General features: G+C 43.0%; 1 protein-coding gene across 1 annotated transcript in view; it reads right to left on the bottom strand.

Moving 5' to 3' along the window:
- Positions 1-23,494, bottom strand: part of TOP2B (DNA topoisomerase II beta) — a 639,919-nt gene that overhangs the window by 155,935 nt on the left and 460,490 nt on the right. Inside the window, 2 exon segments of the mRNA XM_033930173.1 lie at positions 18,249-18,332; positions 19,546-19,701. Of these exon segments, the coding sequence (XP_033786064.1) occupies positions 18,249-18,332; positions 19,546-19,701 (240 nt within the window).

Genomic DNA, 23,494 nt, shown 5'->3' with positions numbered 1-23,494 from the left:
CTTGTTCCATCCCAGTGTTCTTTTGAGATCTATGCACCCTGAATGGGGAAGTTTGATTGGTAACTGGGAGGAGACCCCAGGGTGACGAATCAGTTACCCTTCCATGGGAACTCAGCCTTTCTGTCGGCCGGGATAACCTTACTTTCAATAGTTGAGCAGCCCAAGGTATTACTCTTATGGAACACTTGTTGACTAAGGAAGGGAGTTTGAAACCCCTTGATGCTTTTGATGATCACTTGGGTGGATGCTGGGATGATACTTTTGCCTATTGTCAGGCTATGCACTATGTTCTCTCTCTTCCTCAGGAGCAAATCATACAGCCGATGAGAGTACGCCTTCGGGTTTTCTTTGCTGGGGTGGAGCTTTGTTCTACCTCGGTGTCAGCGTTGTATAAGGCCCTTTCTGGCTTTACACGAACTAAAGATATCTCGCAGATACAGGGGAGTTGGGGTCGGGAATTCCCAAAGACCTTAGCCATTGGGACATTCTGTGTGCCTTACAGGGGGGTTCCTCGCTTACTAACAGGAGCGCTGTTTCGAGAATGCTATGTTAGAGTGATTTACAGAGCCTATTATACTCGGGTCCAATTACATAAAGTGAAACATAGAAAGAAAGAAAGAAAGATGACGGCAGAAAAGGGCTATAGCCCATCAAGTCTGCCCACTCCACTGTCCCACCCCATTAAGTCAGAGTACTGCTCGACCCACGTAGAGATCCCACGTGGATGTCCCATTTATTCTTAAAGTCGAGCACGCTAGTGGCCTTGATCACCTGCACCGGTAGTTTGTTCCAGTGATCCACCACCCTTTCTGTAAAGAAATACTTCCTGGTGTCACCACCAAATCTCCCTCCTCTGAGTTTGAGTGGGTGCCCCCTTGTGACTGAAGGTTCCTTAGGAAAGAATATGTCGTTTTCCACCTTGACACGACCTGTGACGTACTTAAATGTCTCAATCATGTCACCTCTCTCCCTGCGCTCCTCTAGAGAGTAGAGCTGCAACTTGCCCAGTCTTTCCTCGTATGAGACACCCTTGAGTCCGGAGACCATCCTAGTGGCCATTCGCTGGACCAACTCAGCTCGAAGTACATCTTTACGGTAATGTGGCCTCCAGAATTGCACACAGTACTCCAGATGAGGTCTCACCATGGTTCTGTACAGTGGCATTATGACTTCAGGTTTACGGCTGACGAAGCTTCTATTGATACATCCCATCATCCGCCTTGCCTTGGATGAGGCCTTCTCTACTTGTTTGGCAGCCTTCATGTCTGCACTGATGATTACTCCCAAGTTCCGTTCTTCTGAGGTTGTAGCTAGTGTTTCTCCATTCAAGGTGTATGTTCTGCATGGATTTTTGCTGCCGAGATGCATCATCTTACACTTCTTTGCGTTGAAGCCTAGCTGCCATGTCGAGGACCAGTTTTCCAACTTGATCAGATGCTGCGCCATACCATCCGTGAGATCGCTTTCACCTACTATATTGCACAGTTTGGCATCGTCGGCAAACAGCGCTACTTTTCCCTGAAGCCCTCGGGTCAAGTCCCTTATGAATATGTTAAAAAGGGATGGTCCCAGGACTGAGCCCTTTGGCACTCCGCTAGTCACCTCCGATGTCTTAGAGAGGGTGCCATTGACCACCACCCTCTGAAGTCTTCCACTCAGCCAATCATTGACCCATGCCGTTAGTTTCTCACCTAACCCCATCGATTTCATCTTGTTTAATAGTCTACGGTGTGGGACACTGTCAAACGCTTTACTGAAATCCAAGTACACTATGTCCAGAGACTCTCCCGAGTCTAGCTTTCCTGTCACCCAGTCAAAGAAGCTGATAAGATTGGATTGGCATGACCTGCCCCTAGTGAATCCATGTTGACAGGGATCCCTCAGATTCCCCTCATCCAATATCGTGTCTAATTTCCCTTTAAGTAGAGTTTCCATGAGTTTACACACTAATGATGTGAGACTTACTGGTCTGTAATTCGCAGCCTCCGCTCTGCAACCCTTTTTGTGCAGAGGAATAACATTGGCAGTTTTCCAGTCCAGGGGGACTCTCCCCATACTTAGGGAGAGATTGAAGAGCATGGCTAACGGTTCCGCCAAAACATCGCATGGCTCTCTGAGCACTCTGAGCAGATTGTCCGGTCCCATGGCTTTGTTCACCTTGAGTCTTGACAGTTCTTTGTAAACATCAGCTGGTGTGAACTCAAACTTCTGAAATGGATCATCCATGCTTTGCTTTGCATCCAGCCGAGGCCCGTGCCCTGGTGCCTCGCAGGTAAAGACTGAACAGAAGTAATCATTCAGTAGTTTGGCTTTATCGGAGTCAGTTTCCACATAATTCCCATCTGGCGTTCTAAGGCGTACTATCCCGTTTGTGTTCTTTTTCCTGTCGCTAATGTATCTGAAGAAGGATTTGTCCCCTTTCTTGATGTTCTTCGCTAGAGTTTCTTCCATACGAAGTTTGGCCTCCCTGACTGCTGTTTTGACCGCTGCACACTTTGTCCTGTATTCAACGTTTGCTTCTTTTTCCCCCATGCATTTGTATGAGGGAGGCATTGCTTCACCCCCTCTGTTTGAAATGTGGCCGGGATCCCAATACTTTTGTTCATTCCTTTTGGGACTGTTGGACCGTACAAGTTTTTTGGCAGTCCATAATCCATTACTTACAGAGCTTATTTCGGGGGCCCATTTCGGGTACTGTGGAGCACTTGGTTTTAGATCTACCTGGGGCTTTCCACGGCCTCCCTAAGGGGAGTCCCTATGGTGTCATAAGGTATGTCTTCTTGCTCGCAAATGCATTTTGCAATCCTGGACTGTTTCTGAGCCTCACTCCTATTGGACATGAAGATTCTTGGTACATAATTTGGCTGCCTAGGAGGCTCGAGAGGCGATTGGTCGTCCTTGTCAACAGCGCTATTACCCGCTGATTTGGGGAGCCTATCTGGATTCCTTATTTCCTAGAGGTTGAAGCCTCCTTTTGAATTCTCTTGCCTAGCTTTGCTAGTGTTCCACATGCTTGCTCCCATGGTCAGTCACTGCCTGCTCTCCTTTGTTTTTTGGGGGATGGGGGATCCCCCCTGATGTAGCCCGAGGGCCACAAGAGTACGGGCCTTTGGATCTGGGAGACTTTTTGGTTGTCTTTTGTATATTTTCTGGAGGGCGATCTCCCAGGGGGATGTTGTTTTGGGGGTTCTTGGGGGTTGGGTAGGGTGGGGGTGTCAGGGGGATGGGTTTGCTCCATTGGGTGTTTCTGAAAATTGTGTATTGTTGGATGTTGATTCCTTTGCTCTTGTATCTTTTTTTGATCTTTTGTATTTTTCACATTCACAACAAAAAAAGATTTGAACATAACAACTTTGAACAGTTTAGTGTCAGCTGCAAATTTAATCAACTCGCTCGTTGTTTCAATTTCCAGATCATTTATAAATAAATTAAATAGCACCGGTCCCTGTACAGATCCCTGTGGCACTCCACTGTTTACTCTCTTCCATTGAGAAAAATGACCATTTAAACCTACCCTCTGTTTTCTATCCGATAACCAATTCCTGAACTTTTCTGAACTTGTCTGAGCATAGTGCAGTTCTCCTAGAAAGACAGTACCGATACCAGAAGAGACATAGGCACAGAACTAGTCTGTTAAATCTGATTCTGGGGCGTGAGAGACCTTTTTTATTTATTTATTTATGAATTTTCAAATATACACAATCAAGATTAAACTAATACAGAAAGCAAGATTCAATATAGAAAAAAAGACAAAATAAAATTCATTTGTTCAAAGAAAAATCCTAGCTTAAATCCAGCTCAAGTCCTCAAATATGATCCAAAATATTTATACAGCAGAAATAAAGAAAACTATTTAATAAGAAAAAACAATTATAGGTTAGCAGAGCTAAAGACATCCATCTATCTTTCAATGAGCACTCTCCATCCTCGACAATGACAGGAATGTTGTCAATTGTGAAGGTTCAAAGAAAACAAATTTATGTGGTTTATAATGAATTATACATTTACATGGATAACTAAGAAAAAAGTGTAACTCCCAAAGCTATAATACCAGGTCTCAACAGAAGAAATTATTTTCTACGTCTCTGGTGTCCCGTGCTAAATCTGGAAACATTTGGGGCTCCTTTTACAAAGGCGCGCTAGGGCCTTAACGCGCGGAATAGCGTGCGCTAAAATGCCATGTGCGCTAGCCTCTATTGCCTCCTTTTGAGCAGGCAGTAGATTTTTGGCTAGCGCGCACTAATCCGGTGCGTGCGGTAAAACCCATAGCGCACCTTCATAAAAGGAGCCCTTGAACGTTAAGTCCCAGAAATTATTTTTGCTTATTTTTAAAATGCAATCTTAAAAGCCATTTTTATCTAGTGTAAGAGCAACTGAGAGAATCAAAGTAGCATGAATAGCTACTTCCCTATCTGAGACTTCTAATAGGGCTGATAAATTTAATGGGTCTTGAATCACTTCTTGTTGATTATTTTGTTCTTTACTTGGATAGTAAACCTGAGTAAATGGAGGTAATGACACCTCAGGGACCTCCAATATTTCTGTCAAGTAATGCTTCAGCATTTCCCTAGGAGTTGTCGTGACAATCCTAGGGAAATTAATCAATCTAAGGTTATAACTTCTAGAAGCATTTTCAAGTGATTCAAGTTTTCTTCTTAAATTTGTGTTGTCCTTAGTGTCTCTTGAATTAATTTTGAAGGCTTTATTTCTTGTTGATATTTTTCTACTAGTGATTTAAACTCACCAGCCATTTTTTTAAAATCAGAAATACCTTTATCATGCTCTTTTAATCATCCTTCTATCTGTTTAAATTGAGGGGCAATTGTTTTAGGAATATTAGCTACCAAGTCCCACAGGGCGTCCAAAGTTACTTCCTGGGGCTTATGAAGTTGAAGAAATTGTAAATGTAAAGATTTGTGCTCACCCACTGGCAAGTCTTCCCATTGTTGTTCTGGTTGGGCAGTTCCAGGCCCTGATGTTGACGAATACTCCAAGTCCATATTCAGGTTCCCTTGTAAAAGCTGGGAACCTGAATCCCCATTCCCCTGAACGATTTCCACAGCCTCCGGAGGAGATAGCACTCTGACTCCCGGAAGCTCCTCCACCCACGGGGAACTGGTAGTCTGGGGCTGTGAGGGCAGTGATTTCATATCAGGACTGAGAATTGTTTCAAGCCCCAGGGAGAACGGCTGCGATCCGCTTCTTTGCAGCGTCTCCAGCGGGGGAATCTCTGACGCTAATGGCATGCCCTGCATACGCTTGATAAGTTCCTCTATGTTTCCGAGGAGGGGAAGTCCCGGAGCATTGCGAGGCATTAGCGACGCTTCTTCTTCTCCTCCGGCATTTTCAGGTAAGAAGTTATAATAGAAGAGGAAAATCTAATTTCTGAAGGAAACCCACAGGAGTCTGCTCGGCCAACCTAATCTGTCACGATTGATGTGAGAGACCTTGATGTCGAGGCATGCCTATGAGGAGACATGCCTATGAGGAGACATCAGCTGGATGGAAAGAGTGGTCTTCTGTGTGTTCATCTTTGAGAGGATGCAGTGCCAAGCCTAGATGAGTAAGAATGTTTCTGCTTCTTAGCTTACTTATGTGCCACGTCCATTGATGCTCAAGACACAAATGAAGATAATGTAGAGTCCTGTTTCAGTATGGAGTCCGATGCCCAACGCTCTGGATGCAGTATCAATGCACTCAGTGCCGATGCCCAGGTCACAGGTGACTGGGTGTTAGGTTCCAAGTTCTCCACTATGTTCAAAGTCAATGCCAATGCAGTACTGAAGACAGGAGTCACAGTGAAATGTTCTAATGTTCAGAACCCAAACGTTGGACACGTACACATGTGAATCAGAGCCTGAAATGGTCCAATTACATCAAGAACATTTCTTAAAGCCACTTGGTACCTCTGACATGGAGGGGAAAATGGCCAATGCCAAGTCAAAGGGCTCAATAGATCAAGTAGCTTGAGAAACTAGGATGTCAAAAATGGTCAAAGCTCCAGGAGGGAAACAAGAGCTCAGAGTGGCCTGAAGGCCAAAAAAGAAAAAGTTGATGAAATGAACCAAAGTCAGGTAAAACATTGGAACAAGATAAAAACTAATTATGAAGAAAACAATGAAAAGTAAGTACAGGAAGGCACAAAAAAAGAGTAAAAGTTTGATTTGCTGAAGAGAAAACTGAAGATAGAGATTCTCAGTTCTGGGGAAAACGAAGAACAGATGGTCCCACGAGCCAATGTCGGGCAGGAAGGCACTCGCATGTGCGTGGTATAGGCACTGCCTAAAGATCTGAAGTGATAGTGCACTTGGTAGTGTCCATACCAGTCTCTGTGGATAACGACACCCACTTGTCCTTAGAGAATATATCATCCTTTACTAATTTTTTTAAAATTTTACTTTCACTACTTAAAATTTAAGCAGAATCAAATCTTGATGGTCGCTCTCAAAGTCCTGCACATATTAGGAATGACATAGTTCCTCTCCTTACTACATGTGATCCAGTTCACCTGTTTCCTTATAAACATCTGATCTGCTGCACTGGTAGTCCTCAGATATCAGATCTGTCATGAACAATCACTAGTGCTTCTATATCCTTTATCATTTAAATTAATGATTTACATATAGCATAAAGTGTATATATAGCAATAAATGAAGAGCAAGGAAGAAAGGAGGAAGGTGTATTATCAAAGGACAAGCAGGTAGTATATTCTCACATATGGGTGACATCATCCATGGAGCCCGGTAAAAGTGTAAAAGTGAACTGTCACTTTAAACTTCTTCAAAAATCTTGATACTGTCCATACTGTGCATGTACCAGTGTCTTCCCACCCATCTGTTCGTGGGTCCATCAGTTCTCAGTTTATCACAGAGTTGAGAAGTCATATTTTTTTAAATTCTCTCCAAAGTGCATCAAATTGTTTACTTTTTGTGTCTTCCTGAGTTTATTTTCTTCATTATTTCATTTTAAATTTTATCTCCCTATTAATTTTCTTTTACATTTTTTTTGTTTCGGTTTTTGAACCTTCTGGCCCTGTGGAGCCTGATTTTAAGCCGAGGGCATTGAACCTTTTTTAGTATATCTTCTACTCAATCTCCACTGGACTACAGAGTCCTTCAACTTTGCATCGGCAGTTTTTCCCTCAATGTCCACGCCTTCCAAGGGATTTAAGCAATGCACTCAAAGCAACAGTACCATTTCTGGCACTGACCTACATAATTGGTGCCTTCATAATGTAGGCGCTGACTACCAGGTGGAGTCCTGTAAGCACTGCTGCCAGTAACAGAAGAGATCCCTGAAGGCTAGACAGTTCCAGTATGAAAAACTGTATTTTATAATTTTAAATTCTGTAAAACCGCTTTGAATTCCGATAAGGCAGTATATCAAAATTTTAATAAACTTGGTTCATCAGGCGTACTGAGAATATCTAGCACTTCTGATACTGAGGCTCAAACACCTACATTGTCATCGAAGCCGGCACAGATGCCCCACTCAACATCAGCTTTGTCTCCTTTGCCTCCATCAGTGACACCTAGTAAGAAAGCTAAGCAGCATAAGCATGCTTCCCCTCCACGACAAGCATCAGAGTCTTCTCAGTCGTACCACTCCATCGAAGCACTCCAAGCACCGAAGCTCTCCTCCTCTACAAGTGGTGTCCCTGCAAAGGTGTGCCTCATCATCAAGGTCACCAACGCTTAGACACTCTTCGACACCTACTGTACCGATGTCCACCATGGTACCAGTGCTGTTGATTCAGTAGCAGATTCAAGAGCTAGTGGAGAGGGAGCTGGCTTCTATGCTGCAGACACAGGCAGCTCATGCCACCATTGTGACACCTACAGTACTGGCCCAGCCTCAGCATTGCTCCTCAAGGGCTTCGAGGACCAGGTCACACATTCTCTGCCAGCGCCGATCAAGAACCAGAGCATCAAGGTGTCAGAGCTCATCCTCCACTAGATATTGGACCGGCACTGTCAACATTCCAGGAGTGCTTCTAGGCACTCACACCATTGTACCCTTAGCATTTTTTTGCTACTTCAGCTTGTCTGCTGTGTTCTTTGTTCACATGTTTAAAGACAATAGACTGTTTTCAGTCCAATTCTTTATATGTGAGGTTGCAAACCATTGGACCCCTGAGGAAGGCGTGTTCGCCAAAACACGGACCGTGTAGGGTCCGGTTGGATTTTTATCACAGTATTTTTTTATCATTATACTTTTTTAATTGAATTTTCATGGTTTTATATGTCAGTTATCTCCAGAACATCTGTATCCAGTTTTTGTTTTCATCGGTGGATTGTTTTCACTGTGGATCATTGGGTCTCCCCATTTTTCTTTGTTGTTCAGATTAATCCCATTACATCTATTCTGAGGGCCCAAACCTCTCAGCAGAAGAATCATATGGCCTTTCCTTTGACTCATCTCCACCACACAGGAGATCACCTCGAGAGAGTTTGTTTTTCACAAAATTCATATGACAAATAGGACAAGATTGTCCAATAAAAATGGTAGAGTATGAACCCAGAGCACAACTTTTCGATACCTTGGAATATGAACAGATATCAAGGGACTGCCTAAAGCTGTCTTTTCAAAACTTAATGCCATGTTCAAAAACTGGAAAACCCCACTTCTGGTTCCTGTGGCACCTAGAAAACTGGATTCTCTATACAGAGTACAATTATGTCCAGGGTTTGACAAGCCTCAGTTGTAGCACCAATGTCTTCTGGTGGCATCTGCTCTAAAAAAGGCTAACAGCTCTAGAACTTGCACTAGTTCTCTTCCAAGATAAGAGGTAGAACTTTGGCAAGTTTTGTTGTTTATTTCAAAATTCTATGCTTACCAGTAGGATCCTAAGTTAGAATCTTTACTTGACCTTCTATCTGAAGTCCTTGATTCAGTAATTGTCACAATATGAGCAATATATTCTTAATGTACAACTTCCCAATTTCTACCACATTACAACCAATCTTTTGGAGACCAGGAAATTTATGGCTAGGTCAGTTTTTGATGCCTCTGATGTGACCTCTGGTGCTTCGGCCCTTCCCATAGCCATGAGGAGATAGGCTTGGTTTTAGGTTTCAGATCTGGATCAAAATGTACAGGATCGGTTGGTCAGCATTCCATGTTTGGGAGATGAGCTTTTTGGAGAAAAAATTAAGAAGGCCACGCAAAAAAATCACTAGGCAGGAGCAGTTTATGTCAACACTGTCTTCCAAAGTCACAAAAGCTGATCCTCCCAGATGTTACTTCAATCCCAGACATACTTCTTCCTCCTATACCAGAAGGAGATGCATACCATATTCTACTAAATCTAGAATACCTACACACAGACATCCAATGCAGCAGAAGTCTCAAAAAGCCCAGCCTCAGCTAACTCAGAAAACTCAGCAATTCTTTTGACCTGCTTCTAGAGAGCTTAGCCAGTATTATGCAGTCTCTACCCCACACTCCTCTCGTCAGGGGATGTCTCACCCACTTTCACCAATGTTGGGCCCTCATTACATCAGATAGTTGGGTCTCACAAATTGTGAGACAGGGCTGCGGTCTTCACCTGCGAAGCATACCCCCAAACAATCTTCCAAGAAAGTCTTCTTTTCAATTCCCAAATCACCTTCCTTCACAAGAACTCTCAGCCCTCCTGCAGCTCAAAGCTATTGAATCAGTACCCCTTCTGCAGAGAGGCCGGAGATTCTACTTCAAATACTTCCTCATATCGAAAAAGACCGGAGATCTACATCCAATTCTGGATCTCCGTGACCTCAACAAATAGTGAAAAACAAACAAAAATTGGGATGGTCTTTCTGAGAAACCTATTCCCACTTTTGGAGAAGAATGATTGGTTTGCTCTCTGAATTTCAAAGAAACACACACATATTCCAATCATTCCAGCCCACAAAAAGTATAGAACAATACAAGGTGCTGCCATTCAACCTTGTATCAGCATCCAAGAGTATTCACAAAATGTTTACCTGCAGTGGCTGCAACACTCCATTCTTATGGCTTTTGTGTATTTCCTTATCACAATGAGTGGTTGATCAAGACATCGTCACCTAAAGCTGCTCAGTTAGTCATCAACTCAACCATACTTCACCTGGAACTTCTAGGGTCTACAATCAATTATCAGAAATCCCATCTCTAAACAACCCAGAATCTGCAATTCATTGGGGCTCTACTAGATACAACTTAGGCTCATACTTACCTTCCTCAACAGAGGCTAGACACTCTACTTCACCTTTGAAAACAGGTGTCTACTCTCCAAACCATCTATGCAAGATAGATGATGCAGCTTTTAGGACACATGGTTTCAATGATTCATGTAACTCCATTCGCACATCTCCATCTCAGAGAACCTCAGTGGACTCTTGCCTTTCAGTGGTCTCAAGCTACACATCGGCTATCCAAGAAACTCAGGGTCACCTCCCCACTTCATTGGTTCCTTCACTGGTGGTTGGTATCGACAAATCTGTCCAGAGGCCTACTCTCATATTCCTCCATATTAGAAGATACTAACATGTTTGGATGGGGAGCCCACCTAGACAGCCTTCAAACTCAGAGCACTTGAAGTGTTAAAAGAAAAATCTTTCCACATCAATCTTCTAGAGCTATGAGTAATTTGCTCTTCAGACCTTTCAAGATTATCTTCTCAATCAAGTAATACTGATCTGGGCAGACAATAAAGTGGACATGTGCTATGTCAACAAACAAATATGAATAGGGTCTCACCCACTCTGCTGAGAAGCAATACAGACCTGGAATTGGGCAATTCTGCAAAACATGTTTCTCAAAGCTGTATATCTTGCAGGCAATCCAAACACTCTGGCAGATTGAGCAGATTTCTTTAACCTCACAAGTGGTCACTCAGCTTGTTTGTATTACATCAGATCTTCTCAGTCTGGGGAACCCCACAAATGGATCTCTTCGCATCTCCGAGCAATCACAAACTTCCTCAATTCTGTTCCAGGCTATACTTTCCTCATCATCTAAGACAAATACTTTCCTCCTAGATTGGACAAATTTCTCTATACATTCCCTCTAATTCCTCTAATTTTCAGTGGAATTGGTTCCGTTGAACCGAGTTGAAGGAGAAGGGGAAACCAAGGTTGTCTTGGCCACCTTGGAGCTATGAGGATCATGGTGGCTGGCTCCAGTCGAAGTTTGAACAGGGAAGACTGTTCAAACTTCGACTGGAGCCAGCCACCATGATCCTCATAGCTCCAAGGTGGCCGAGACAACCTTGGTTTCCCCTTCTCCTTCAACTCGGTGCAACGGAACCAATTCCACTGAAAATGTTTCCAGTTTTGCTTACTCAGAACGAAGGATCCTTTCTACATCCCAATCTATATTCTGTAGCACTCACAGCCTGGTACTTCTCTCCCAAAGGATAGATGAATTCACTCTCTGCTCCAGTATTAGTCATAAGAGATGCTTCTAGGACACCATCCATACAATGCTGTTATCGTTTCAAGTGGACTTGTTTTACCCTTTGATGTTACCAACAAGAATTACCTCCAGACACATATCCTCTGTCATCAGTTCTGGATTTATCATTTACATCTTTCCAACTCTGCTCTAAAGACAACTTCAGTAAGAGTGCAACTCAGTGCTTTTCATATACTTCTGAACAAAATATCTCTGTCTACACACTCATTGGTCTCCAGGTTCATGAAAAGCCTATTTCATTCCAAACTTCTAATCAAACCTCCTTCAGTTGCTTGAGATCTTAATGTTGTGCTCTGCTTTGAAGCCTCCATTTGAATAACTTGCAACTTCATCTCTCAAGCACCTCATTTGGAAAGTAAGAACATAAGAATAGCCTTACTGGGTCAGACCAATGGTCCTTCTAACCCAGTATCCCATCTTCAAGGAAGCCAAAGCCACAAGTACCTGGCAAAAACCCAAACAGCAGCAGCATTCCATGCTACCATCCCATGTCTGTCCAAACCTTTTTTTTTAAACCAGCTATATTAACTGCTCTTACCACATCCTCTGGCAATGTGTTCCACAGCTTGACTATTCTCTGAATGAAAAAATATTTCCTCCTATTGGTTTTAAAAGTATTACTCTAACTTCATTGAGTATCCCCTAGTCCAGAGTTCTTCAACCGCCAGTCCGTGGACCGGTGCCGGTCTGCAGAAATTTCCTGCCGGTCCACAGGGCTGGCAAGTGCATCAGGCCCCAGACAGTGCTCTTCAGCTGCCATGGTGCAATCGATGAGGCGTTGTCTTCGGGCCGGCTCCCTCTTCCTCAGTACTGCAGTGCACAAAGCCGTGGGCAGAGGCTCCTAAGCGCGTCCTGCGCCTGAACCGGAAGCCTTCTCTCTGACATCGCAACGTCAGAGGGAAGGCTTCCAGGTGAGGTATGGGATGCGCGAGGAGCCGCTGCCCATGGCTTTGTGCACTGCAGAACTGAGGAAGAGGGAGACGGCCCAAAGATAACACCGGGGGGCAGGCCATAAGGCAAAGCACAGCATGGAGGGAGGGAGACACCAATGATAGGGGGAATGATTTTATTTTTGAATTTAGTGATTGATTTACATCTGCTGTCTGCTCAGGAAGAAATGCCTTTGTTTCTTTTCCTCGGGGGTTGTACTACTTGAAGAGTCTTGCACCTTAGGGTTTGTTTGTACATATTAGTACTTTTAGTTTTTGGTCCCGTATTTGCATAGGGGTTATCTGTGTTCTGGTAGGAATGAATATTAAGAAGCATACAGTGTGCTTTATGTATTTTGATTTTGTGGTTAACCATTATGTGTTGTTAATAAGATTATATAGTATGAATATATGAAAAATGAATGGAAAAAATGGTGTTACAATTACTACTATTATGGGGGCGGGGTCTGGCCCATGACTTAGCCCAGTGCTCTTCTACTGCCAGTCTATGGACTGGTACCGGTACGCAAAATAATTATTTTATTTCCGCCGGTCCATAGGTGTCAAAAGGTTGAAGAACACTGTCCTAGTCTTTTTAAATCTTGATGCAGTTAAAAAAAAAAAAAAAAAAAAAAAAAATCGATCCACTTGTACCCATTCTACACCACTCAAGATTTTGTAGACTTTAATCATATCGCCCCTCAGCCGTCTCTTTTCCAAGTTGAAGAGCCCTAACCTTTTTATTCTTTCCTCATACGAGAGGAGTTCCATCCCCCTTTATCATCTTGGTCGCTCTTTGAACTTTTCTAGTGCCGCTATATCTTTTTTGAGATAAGGAGACCAGAACTGAATGCAATACTCAAGGCGAGGTCACATCATTGAGCGATATAGAGTCATTATAACATTCTTAGTCTTGTTAATCATCCCTTTTCTAATAATTCCTAGCCTCATGTTTGCCTTCTTGGCCACCACCGAACATTGAGCAGAAGGCTTCAGCATATTGTCTATGATGAAACCCAGATCCATTTTTGAGCGCTGACCCTCAAAGTGGTCCCTATAACTATGATTTGGATTATTCTTCCCAATGTGCATCACTTTGCATTTGTCCACACTGAATTTCATCTGCCACTGGATGCCCCGTCTTCCAATTTCCTAAAGTTTTTCACAGTCTGTATGCATTTTAACAACTTTGAATAGTTTAGTGTCATCTGTATATTTAATCACCTTGCTCGTAGTTCCAATTTCTAGATCATTTATAAAAAAGTTAAATGGCACTGGTTCCAGAACAGATCCCTACGGCACACTACTATTTACCCTCCTCCACTGAGAAAAATGGCCATTCAACCGTACCCTCTGTTTTCTCTCTGATAACCAGTTCTTAATCCAGAATTGAACATTGCCTCCTATCCCAGGACTCTAACTTTCTCAGGAGCCTCTCATGAGGAACTTTGTCAAAAGCCTTCTGAAAATCTAGATGCACTACGTCAGTGGTCTCAAACTCAAACCCTTTGTGGGGCCACATTTTGGATTTGTAGGTACTTGGAGGGCCGCAGAAAAAAATAGTTAATGTCTTATTAAAGAAATGACAATTTTGCATGAGGTAAAACTCTTTATAGTTTATAAAACTTTCCTTTAACAGTTAAAAGGAAAGATATATAAACTATAAAGAGTTTTACCTTATGCAAAATTATCATTAACTATTTTTTTTCTGCGGCCCACCAAGTACCCTATTTTTTCTGCAGCCCTCACATTTAAAGTCTAATATCTTTCCTTTCTCAAAACTGACACATTTCAATCACTATATTGAAAATAAAATCATTTTCCCTATCTTTGTTGGCTGGTGACTTTATTTTTCTGTGCTTTTAACTATGTTTCCAGGGCCTTCTTGTCCTTTGACTGTTTTTCTCTCCGTCTTCACTTTCTGCCTTGCATCCATCTTTGGCATTAACTTAATATTCAATTTTTCTGCTTTCTTTTCAAAATCTACGTTTCCATGTCTTACCTTCCCTTCCTATCTCTCTCTTCTTCTGTCCTATTTCCATGGTCTGACATCTCTTTCCTTCCTTTCTCTCCCTCCCTCCTTCCTTCCTTTCCCCTGGTCTGGCATCTGTCTCCTTCCCTCCCCCCATTCCCTGGCATCTCTCCCTACCCCTCTATGGTCTGATATCTCCTTTCCTTCCTTCCCTCCCTCCCATGAACTTGGCATCTCTTGTTCCTCTCCTCTCCCTTGTCTTCCTTCCCTCTCTTTCCCCAATTGGGTGCAGCAGCAACAGAAGCAGCATTTCCCTTCCCCCTTTCCTGTGCAGCAGAAGCATTTCTCTTCCCCTTTCCCTCCCTCTCCCTTTCCCTGTGCAGCAACATTTCCCTAGGGTCCTCCTTTCATATGCAGCAGAGCATTTCTCTTTCCCCTCCCCTTCCGCTCCCTTCCTTGTGGAGCAGCAGCATGTCTAGCCGGCTCCCTGTCGATCATTCAGTTCAAAGCCGCAGGTGGTGGCTCCTCACAAGATCTGCGCCTGCATCAGAAGCCTCTCTGATGTTGAAAGGTCACTTGGACACACAAAGTCAGAGGCGTGAAGAAAGTACAAGAGATTTATTACAGAATGCATGCTGGACCCCTGAGCTCCAAGCTGGCTCAGAAGTGCCGACACCAGGAAGTTACAGAGATATTTATTAATTTTTCTGGCTATACAACTGAATTCTAGAAAAAGCTTTTCACGTGTTACTTTTCTTAACACTCATTGGTTCTAAGCTCACACTAGCAGGTCACTAGCAGGACACTTATCTAACTCTTACAGTTAAATGTACAGAAGGGCAGGGTACATCATGGCTCAAACTCTTATCTATTTAGCTTACAATGTGGCAAGGTAGGGACATACATTTCAGGCAGATGAGGTCAATAGATTGTACACTGTTTTCAGCTATATAGGCCAGAGCAATATTTTAAACAACAGTTAACCATTTCATGACCCTACAATGTTGTGACATCAGAGAGGCTTCCGATGCAGGAGTGGATAGCGCAAGGAGCCGCCACCCGCGGCTTTGAACTGAACGATCGACTGAGCCGGCCAGACACAATGTTGCTCCACAAGGGAAGGGGGAAGAGAAATGCTGGTGTGGATGGCGCGAGGAGCCGCCGGCGCCGGCCGCAGCTTTACAGTTGATCATCGCGTCCAGACTGCGGGCCGCAAAATAGCACCTGTAGAGCCACATGCGGCCCACGGGCCACGTGTTTGAGACCGCTGCACTACATCAACCGGCTCACCTTTATCCACATGTTTATTCATACCTTCAAAGAAGTCAAGCAAATTGTGAAGCAAGACCTCCCTCGACTGAACTCATGCTGACTCTTGTCTCATTAAATCATGTTTGTCTACATGTTCCAAAATTTTATTTTTTATAATTGTTTCCACTATTTTGCCCAGCACCAAGGTCAGGCTTACTGGTCTGTAATTTCCCAAATCACCATCACTTCTGCATGCCAAGTACAGTGAACTCCAAGCACTTATACAACTTTTATGATGATACAGTTGTCCTTCACACACATCCCAAATTCCTACCAAAAGTAGTCTTGGAATTTCATCTCAACTAGTCTATAGTTCTGCCCGTTTCCTTCTCAAGACCACATTCCCATTCTAGTGAAGTTGCACTCCACATACTGGACTGTAAACATAAGAATATAAGTAGTGCCTCTGCTGGGTCAGACCAGAAGTCCATCATGCCCAGCAGTCCGCTTACACGGCGGCCCATCAGGTCCAGGACCTGTATAGTAATCCTCTATCTATACCCGAATCTATACACGAATTTAAGGCGATATGCTATATACTATCTTGAGCACTTTGAATCCCACTAAGGTAGCACTTTTCTATCAGCCTAGCTCTCTACAGAGCATCAAATATCTAATAGTAGTAGCTGCAACCTTGCACAATTATGGATTTCATGTCTACCCATACTTAGACAACTGGTTAATCAAACGATGGAAAGAGGAAATGAGAACTGGCATGGTTAAAAAGTAAAGTGAAAGAGGCTATTAGAGCCAAAAATATGGTATGACTTACTACCTGAATCGCACCAACCCTCATAGAACTTCTACTCAGTTATTCCTGTCATTTGGTCCTAAGAAGCTGGGAACTCCTGTAACCAAAAGAACAATCTCTACATGATTAGCAGACTGCATCTCCTTCTGCTATGCTCAGGCTGGGCTGCCGCACACGTGGTTAGAACAATGGCAACTTTAGTAGCTTATCTATGTTTCCTTCCTATTGAGGACATTTGTACAGCAGGAACCTGGTCCTCAATTCATACTTTCACATCCCACTACTGTCTGGAGAATCATTCCAGATGGGATAGTTGGTTTGGCCAAGCAGTTCTACAGAATTTATTCTCTGTTTAGATGCCAACTTCCCGCCAACCCTTCATTAGCTAGGGAGTCCCATCTGTGAGAATATACTCCCTGCTTGTCCTGGGATAAAGTACAGTTACAGTACAATGACCACCTCAACTCCTTGGCAAAATCATGCTTTTTCAGCCTTCACATGCTGAGGAAAGCTAGATCCTACTTCAGCCAACAACACTTTGCCATCCTTGTCCAATCCATCATCCTCTCCAAACTAGATTACTGCAACGCCATCTACTTAAATCTATCAAAAAAAAGTATTCTAAGACTCCAGCTAATCCAGAATACTGCAGCCAAACTGATCTTCTCAAAACGCAAGTCTGACCATGCCTCCCCACTCCTTGCCAAACTTCACTGGCTCCCAATAATCTCCAGAATCCATTTCAAATGTTCCTGCCTGGCTTTCAAGATCATTCATGGAATCCTGCCTCCTCTTATCCCACTGTCTTTCAACTCCTCCAGTCCTGACTATTCCAGAACTGCCCAAAGGCTTAAACTAGCCTTCCCCTCTCCACGCGGCATCCACTATTCAGGCAAACTGGGAAAATCCCTTCTCTTCAAAATCACAGGTCTTTGGAACGACCTCACCACCCCGTTGCGGAACCTGAGCTCCCTTCAGTTATTCCGCAAACAACTGAAAACCTAGCTTTTCAGCAAATTGTAGCTCTATCCTTCCCCCCTTTCTCTCCCCCCTTCTACACATAAGTTCATGTAATCCTTTTTCTTCTTCTCTACCCACTATTTTAAGTTCTTGTAAACCGTGTCGAGCTCCATTCTCATGGAGATGATGCGGTATATAAACTTAAGGTTTAGATTAGATTAGAATAGATTACTTACCTGTAACAGGTGTAACCAGGGACAGCAGGCAGATATTCTCACACTCTCCCACCTCCCCTAACTGGCTTCTTAGCTTTTTCACTGAACTATTAGTTCTGCGAGCAGACGTGGGGTGGGATGCCACCGGAATATGCATGGTACAGGTAGTCTCAAGACTTCAGAGGAAGTTAAAAGTGACGGTACACTTTTGCACTATCAGTACCAGGCTCTGTGAATGACATCATCCATCTGTGAGAATATCTGCCTGCTATCCCTGGTAACACCTATTACAGGTAAGTAACTGTGCTTTATAGCAAACTCACTTGTAAAGCACCCATGCCTGAGAAATTTCCTAACCCCTACTCGTCTTATCTGTTTTATTAGTTTGCAAGCTTTACTAAGCAGGGACTATCTCTTGAATGTTTTAATGTACAGCACAGTTTACATATAGCAGCGCTATATAAATGATAAAGTAGTAGTAGTAAGTTTTCAAATTTAGAGATTTAAATGTAGTTAATATATCTACTGGATATTGGCAATCAGTTTTGTTTGCCTACAATCACACAATACTGATGATCTACTAATCCACTGGTCATATAGAAACTATGACATACCAAAAATTTCCCTATACTAATCATAAATCTACATAATACAAACATAAAAACAATACATACATCAAGTTCTTCAGCAAAGGCTGCCAAATCTTCTCTCCAAAGATCTGAAGGAGGCTTTCTCTTCAGATCAGAAAGTTCCTTTCCCTAAAATAAACATGAAAATGAGCTAGTCACTGAATGTACATCTATCCAATTACTTCATATTCTTAATATTATGGCCCCAAGACCATTCAACTTTTAATTTGGGCAATTTTCCACCATTTATGCAAGACAACTGAGCCAAGATCTGGATTAAGAATTTCTGGCAAAGAGTTATTTGCTGAGTGTGGCAAATAAAATTAATCACATCTGTTGTTGGGGAAAAAAATCCAGCAATTAGGAGTCCCTGAGAATCTAAACAAAACTAAATAAGCTTCTTAGGTTGGCTTCTGCTCAGGATTACATCATACATTACTAACAATTAAATATGCATGACTTTTCAGATATGCACAAGCTGATATTCTGAAGGCAGGGATTATAAAGTAAGCAGACATCAGTTGTATTTGCACGTTAACTGACATCTTATTTCGCTGTTGGGTTTTTCTGGAAAATGAAGGTACAACAAAGCAACATGCTGCTCATTTGGAACATCATACTACACATATACTCCCCCATCATCTGAAAGGACGACCCAGATACAAGGGTGCCCTGACACAAGGAATAAAATCTGAATTGGTAACACAGGTGTGTAAAACTAGCTATAGAGAATCCTTTACATAATTCCAACTTCAATTCTTTTGCATGGCTATGTGTATGTACCCTCTTCCAAATTTTACAGAACAGAGGCTTTCATTTTAGCAGTGATTTCTCTTAACTAAATAGCTCTGCAAGAGGTAGAAAAAATGCCAGAAAGTCAAAAATCAATAAGGAACATGATGTGAAGGGGATCCTTTTAATAAGCTGCATTAAGCAGCTAATGAGGGTTTTATCATGCATTAGACATCAGTGTGAACCGACATTAATGGGTATTAAACCAGCCAGTACAGTAGAAACTCCATGTTAGCTACTTAACATGAGTAGGGGTAGTGTATAGGCAGGACAGATAGGGTTGCAGAATACCCTGTAATGACATGCTAATTTGTTGTGACTGCTGATAGCACAACCCACCACTGAATGTAATATTGCACCCATGCACTATACGTAGTAAATGCAAGGCAGATGCTGGATATGCTCCCTGCATTTACCATTAAGGTTCTGCATTTATTCCACACCAGATTTTGCAATTGACACATAAGTGCAAAACCTTACCACACTTTGGTAAAGGGCCTCTAAATTTCAATATCAATTGATTCATCTATTAAGAAAGACATTACTGTACTTTTGAATCTCTTTGTTTAATCAGTTCATCCACTTTCTCCTTGGTCAAGCTCCAGAGAGACATATTAAGGATGTAGTTGTAATCAGGGCCTGTAATAGGGCCTGAATCCGAAGACTTGCTATCCATCAGGTCTGTCATTTCTTCCTCTTCTGCTGCCTGGCCAAAAAATAAAATTGTAAATGAAAAATGGTTACATCTGGATTCTAACAGTCACTAAAGCATACTTTTTCACAGGACAGTAACAATGCCCTGTGCAGAATAAATGAGATATGGTATGAAAAAGTTACTACTTGCTACTTTGTCACCTTTTCCCAGAGATAGTCACATATTATTCATGCATTCCTAGAATTGATCATAAAAGAAATAAGAGCAGCTGAAGCTAAGCACAATAAAACAGTTACCTATAGCATGTATTCTCCAATGATATGGGCTACAATAATGACAGAACCTAGCACTGTAAGCAGCATCCTAGCAAAAGTTTCCAGACGTTTTTGGATAGTCTCACTGCGTTTTGCATATCTATTCCTATAGAAATACAATGGAACCTTGGTTTACGAGCATAATTCGTTCCAGAAGCATGCTCGTAAACCAAGTTACTCGTATATCAAAGCGAGTTTCCCCATAGGAATGAATGGAAACTCGCTTTGATTCGTTCTACCTTCTCCCCCCCCGAGGCTACTGGCGCTGCTCCATCAATCCCCCCCCTCGCGAGAACTACATCGCACCCCCATGCTGGAAGCGGCATCCGCCCGCCCTCCCAATCATGCTCCTTACCCCATCTGCTGCTTGTGCGAGTGAATGAAAGCTCCTGCCTCTTGCCTGGGCTGGGCCTTGAGCATGCGCAGATGCTCAAGGCTTAGCCCAGGATAGAGCTTTCTTTCACTCGCACAAGCAGCAGATGGGGTAAGGAGCATGTTTGGAAGGGAGGGCGGGGGGATGCCGCTTTCAGCACAGGGGTGCGATGCGGTTCTCGCAGGGGGGGGATGGTTTGTGATGCTGGGGGGTGCGGGGTGCGAGGCCGGCTAGAGCGGGGGGAGATGCTCGTGTATCAGAACATGCTCGGTTTGCGAGACAAAAGTTTGCTAAGTGTTTTGCTCATCTTGCAAAACACTCGCAAACCAGGTTACTTGCAAACTGAGGTTCCACTGTATTAGGTTCTTACCTTGATAATCTTTCTTGTAAATAGGTGTGCCATTCTGGACGGATGAGTATTCAGTCTGAACCTGCAAGCTGTGCAGAAGGTATCAATCACAGTTATTAACTCTTCCTCCTTATCCAGTGCACTTTGATGCCCTCTTCAGTTTGTACCAAAGCAGGCAATAGCCCCTATAAAATAAACATAAAAACAGAGGGCACGGGAAAATTTCCTGAAAACACAGATGCATTCTCTTCTACTCTGTAACAAGTATATGAAAACCATTAATAAACTACATAGAACAACTTATGAGAGGATATCATCAACCAGTGAAATAATGGAACTCTACATACCCCAGCACTTTATGTGTCCTTACACATGGCTTCCTTTTTCTAAAATCAGACTAACATGAAAAATCTCATTCTGAGAACAGACATTCTTGTTTGAAACAGTAAGCAGGCTCACTAAAAGGCTGACAGGGCAGGGTTCCAGAATGATAAACCTATTTACAATAAAGATTATCATCGAGGCAAAAACCTAATCTTTCTTTCTAGTGCAACAGGTGTGTCATTCTGGACTGCTGGGATGTACCAAAGCAGTCCTTTGAATCTGGGGGGGGGGGGGGGGAGAGAGAAGAGATATATGAGCCTGCCCACAATACTGAAGCCCCCAAAAGCAGTATCCCATCATGCTGCAATGCCCACTTTGTAGAACTTAGTGAAAGTATGAAGAATGGACCACGAAAATCCCCTACAAATCTCCTTAGGCAGAATCACCCGAGCTTCCGCCCATGAAGAACCAACACTTCTTGTCAAATGGGCCCTCAATGAAACTGGCGACTGCTTTCTGCGGGCAATGCAAGTAGAAGAAATGGCCATGCATATCCATCTAGAAATAATTTGCTTAGTTGCAACCTGCTTCATCTAGCTGTACCAGACAGCACAAATAGATGAACGGAGAGTCAAAATTCATTAGTAACCTCAAGATACCATAAAATCACTCTGCAGACTTCCAGCAGTCATAGTACTTTGTCCTTTTTCTCCGAGCTTGTGGATTGGAATGCAGGTAAACTTCCTGGTTTATGTGAAAACGAGACTACTTCGGCAAAAAGGACAGAACCATGCGTATGGAAACTCCTCCTTCCATAAATCTAAGGAACCGTTCTCTGGAGTAAAGTGCCTGCAACTCTGACATTCTTCGTGTTGTGATGTGACAGCCACTAAGAAAACTGTCCTAACAACAAACCCCCTGTAAAGGTTCATTATGGAGCATTAGTCAAGCCTTGTAAGACAATGTTCAGGTTCCAGGATAGAAAGGGCTGTCGTACTGGTGGGTATAACCGAGGTGCACCCTTCAAAAACCAGGCTATATCAGGATGAGAAGCTAGGGATACATTATTCACACAGGCCTTGAAAAAAGAAAGGCCTGCTTACTTGAACCTTAAGGGAGCTGACCGTCAGCCCTTTTTCGAGCCCAGCTTGTTGAATACCTAGGATCACTGAAATCGGGGCCCTCAGGGGATCTACATTATTTTATTTACCACACCAGAGCTGAAACATCTCCCAGGTCTTAGCATAAGCCAAGACTGTCAATGGCTTTTTGGCCTTAAGGTGTGGAAATAACTACCTCCAAGTATCCTCAAGAGCCAAGTCATAAGACCAAAGCGATCTGGATCTCCTAGAACTGATCCTTCAGCAAGAAGCTCTGGGTGTACTGGAAACTTTAGACTCTTGCCTCTCTGAAGGTGGACTAAATCCACATACCAAAGCCAACACGGCCAATCTTGGGCTACTAATATTACGCTCCCTGAATGATCTGCTATCCTGTGGATCACTCAGCCTATTGTTTATTGTAAGCTTCTATACTGCTACTAATGACTGGGGAATCAATTTAGATTAGTTTACATAAGCTTCTGTAAAGGTGTTCCAATACAGAGTTAGCATTTTCTAAAATGGTTTTCAATACAGACACATTTATACCATAATCAAAGGCCACGGAGGAAACGTATATAACAGTTCCCTTTTCTGGCTACAGCTGAACTAAGGCATCCAAACTTGTGCTTCAGGGCTTGGCATCTTCAGCTGAAGAAGTGTGCCCCTTTCTTGTTGATTGCCGTGGCCACTAAGTCAAATGTCAGCTGACTCCCGCATCATAAAATGCTTTGGAAGGCTGTTTGAGACAATGACCACTTTCCTGGATCTAGAGTCTGTCTGCTGAGATAATCAGCTTGTACAATGTCTACTCCCGCTACACGTGCTGCAGATTAGGCTTGTAGGAGACTCTCTGCCCAATAGAACAACTGGGCTTCCATTCACAGCGGAACACTCTTGGTGCATCCCTGCCAAATGACATAAGCCACCGCCATAGCATTGTCTGAGAAAACTCTGACCGCCTTTCTGTGCAGAGAACTCTCCAATGTCTGTAACAGGCATATGGCTCATAGTTCCAGTCTGTTGATGAACAACTTTCTCTGAGACAGAATCCATCAGCCCTGAACTGGTGCCCATTGCAATGACCTCCCCAGGCATATAGGTTGGATTCTGTCATTAGAATGTTAAAAAGTCCCAATCCTCCTCTATCTCGTGGAATAGCCACCACTCTATATGCCAATCTAAGCTTCTTTCCATTCCAAAGAAAATGATTAATAGCCCGAACCAATCACCTATGCGTAGCACCTGTGAGTAGGACATGCACCATTTGAAATAGATACAACCAATATGGCAGCAATATATTGAACAGCGCAATTCTGCCCATGAACAATAAGGGATATGTCTTCCTAAGTGCCAGTTTATGTTCTGTGAACTGCAAGTGAGA

This window comes from Geotrypetes seraphini, chromosome 2 (assembly GCF_902459505.1).
Source record: "Geotrypetes seraphini chromosome 2, aGeoSer1.1, whole genome shotgun sequence".
Classification (NCBI taxonomy): Eukaryota; Metazoa; Chordata; class Amphibia; order Gymnophiona; family Dermophiidae; genus Geotrypetes; species Geotrypetes seraphini.
This window is presented reverse-complemented; position numbering and strand designations above follow the sequence as displayed.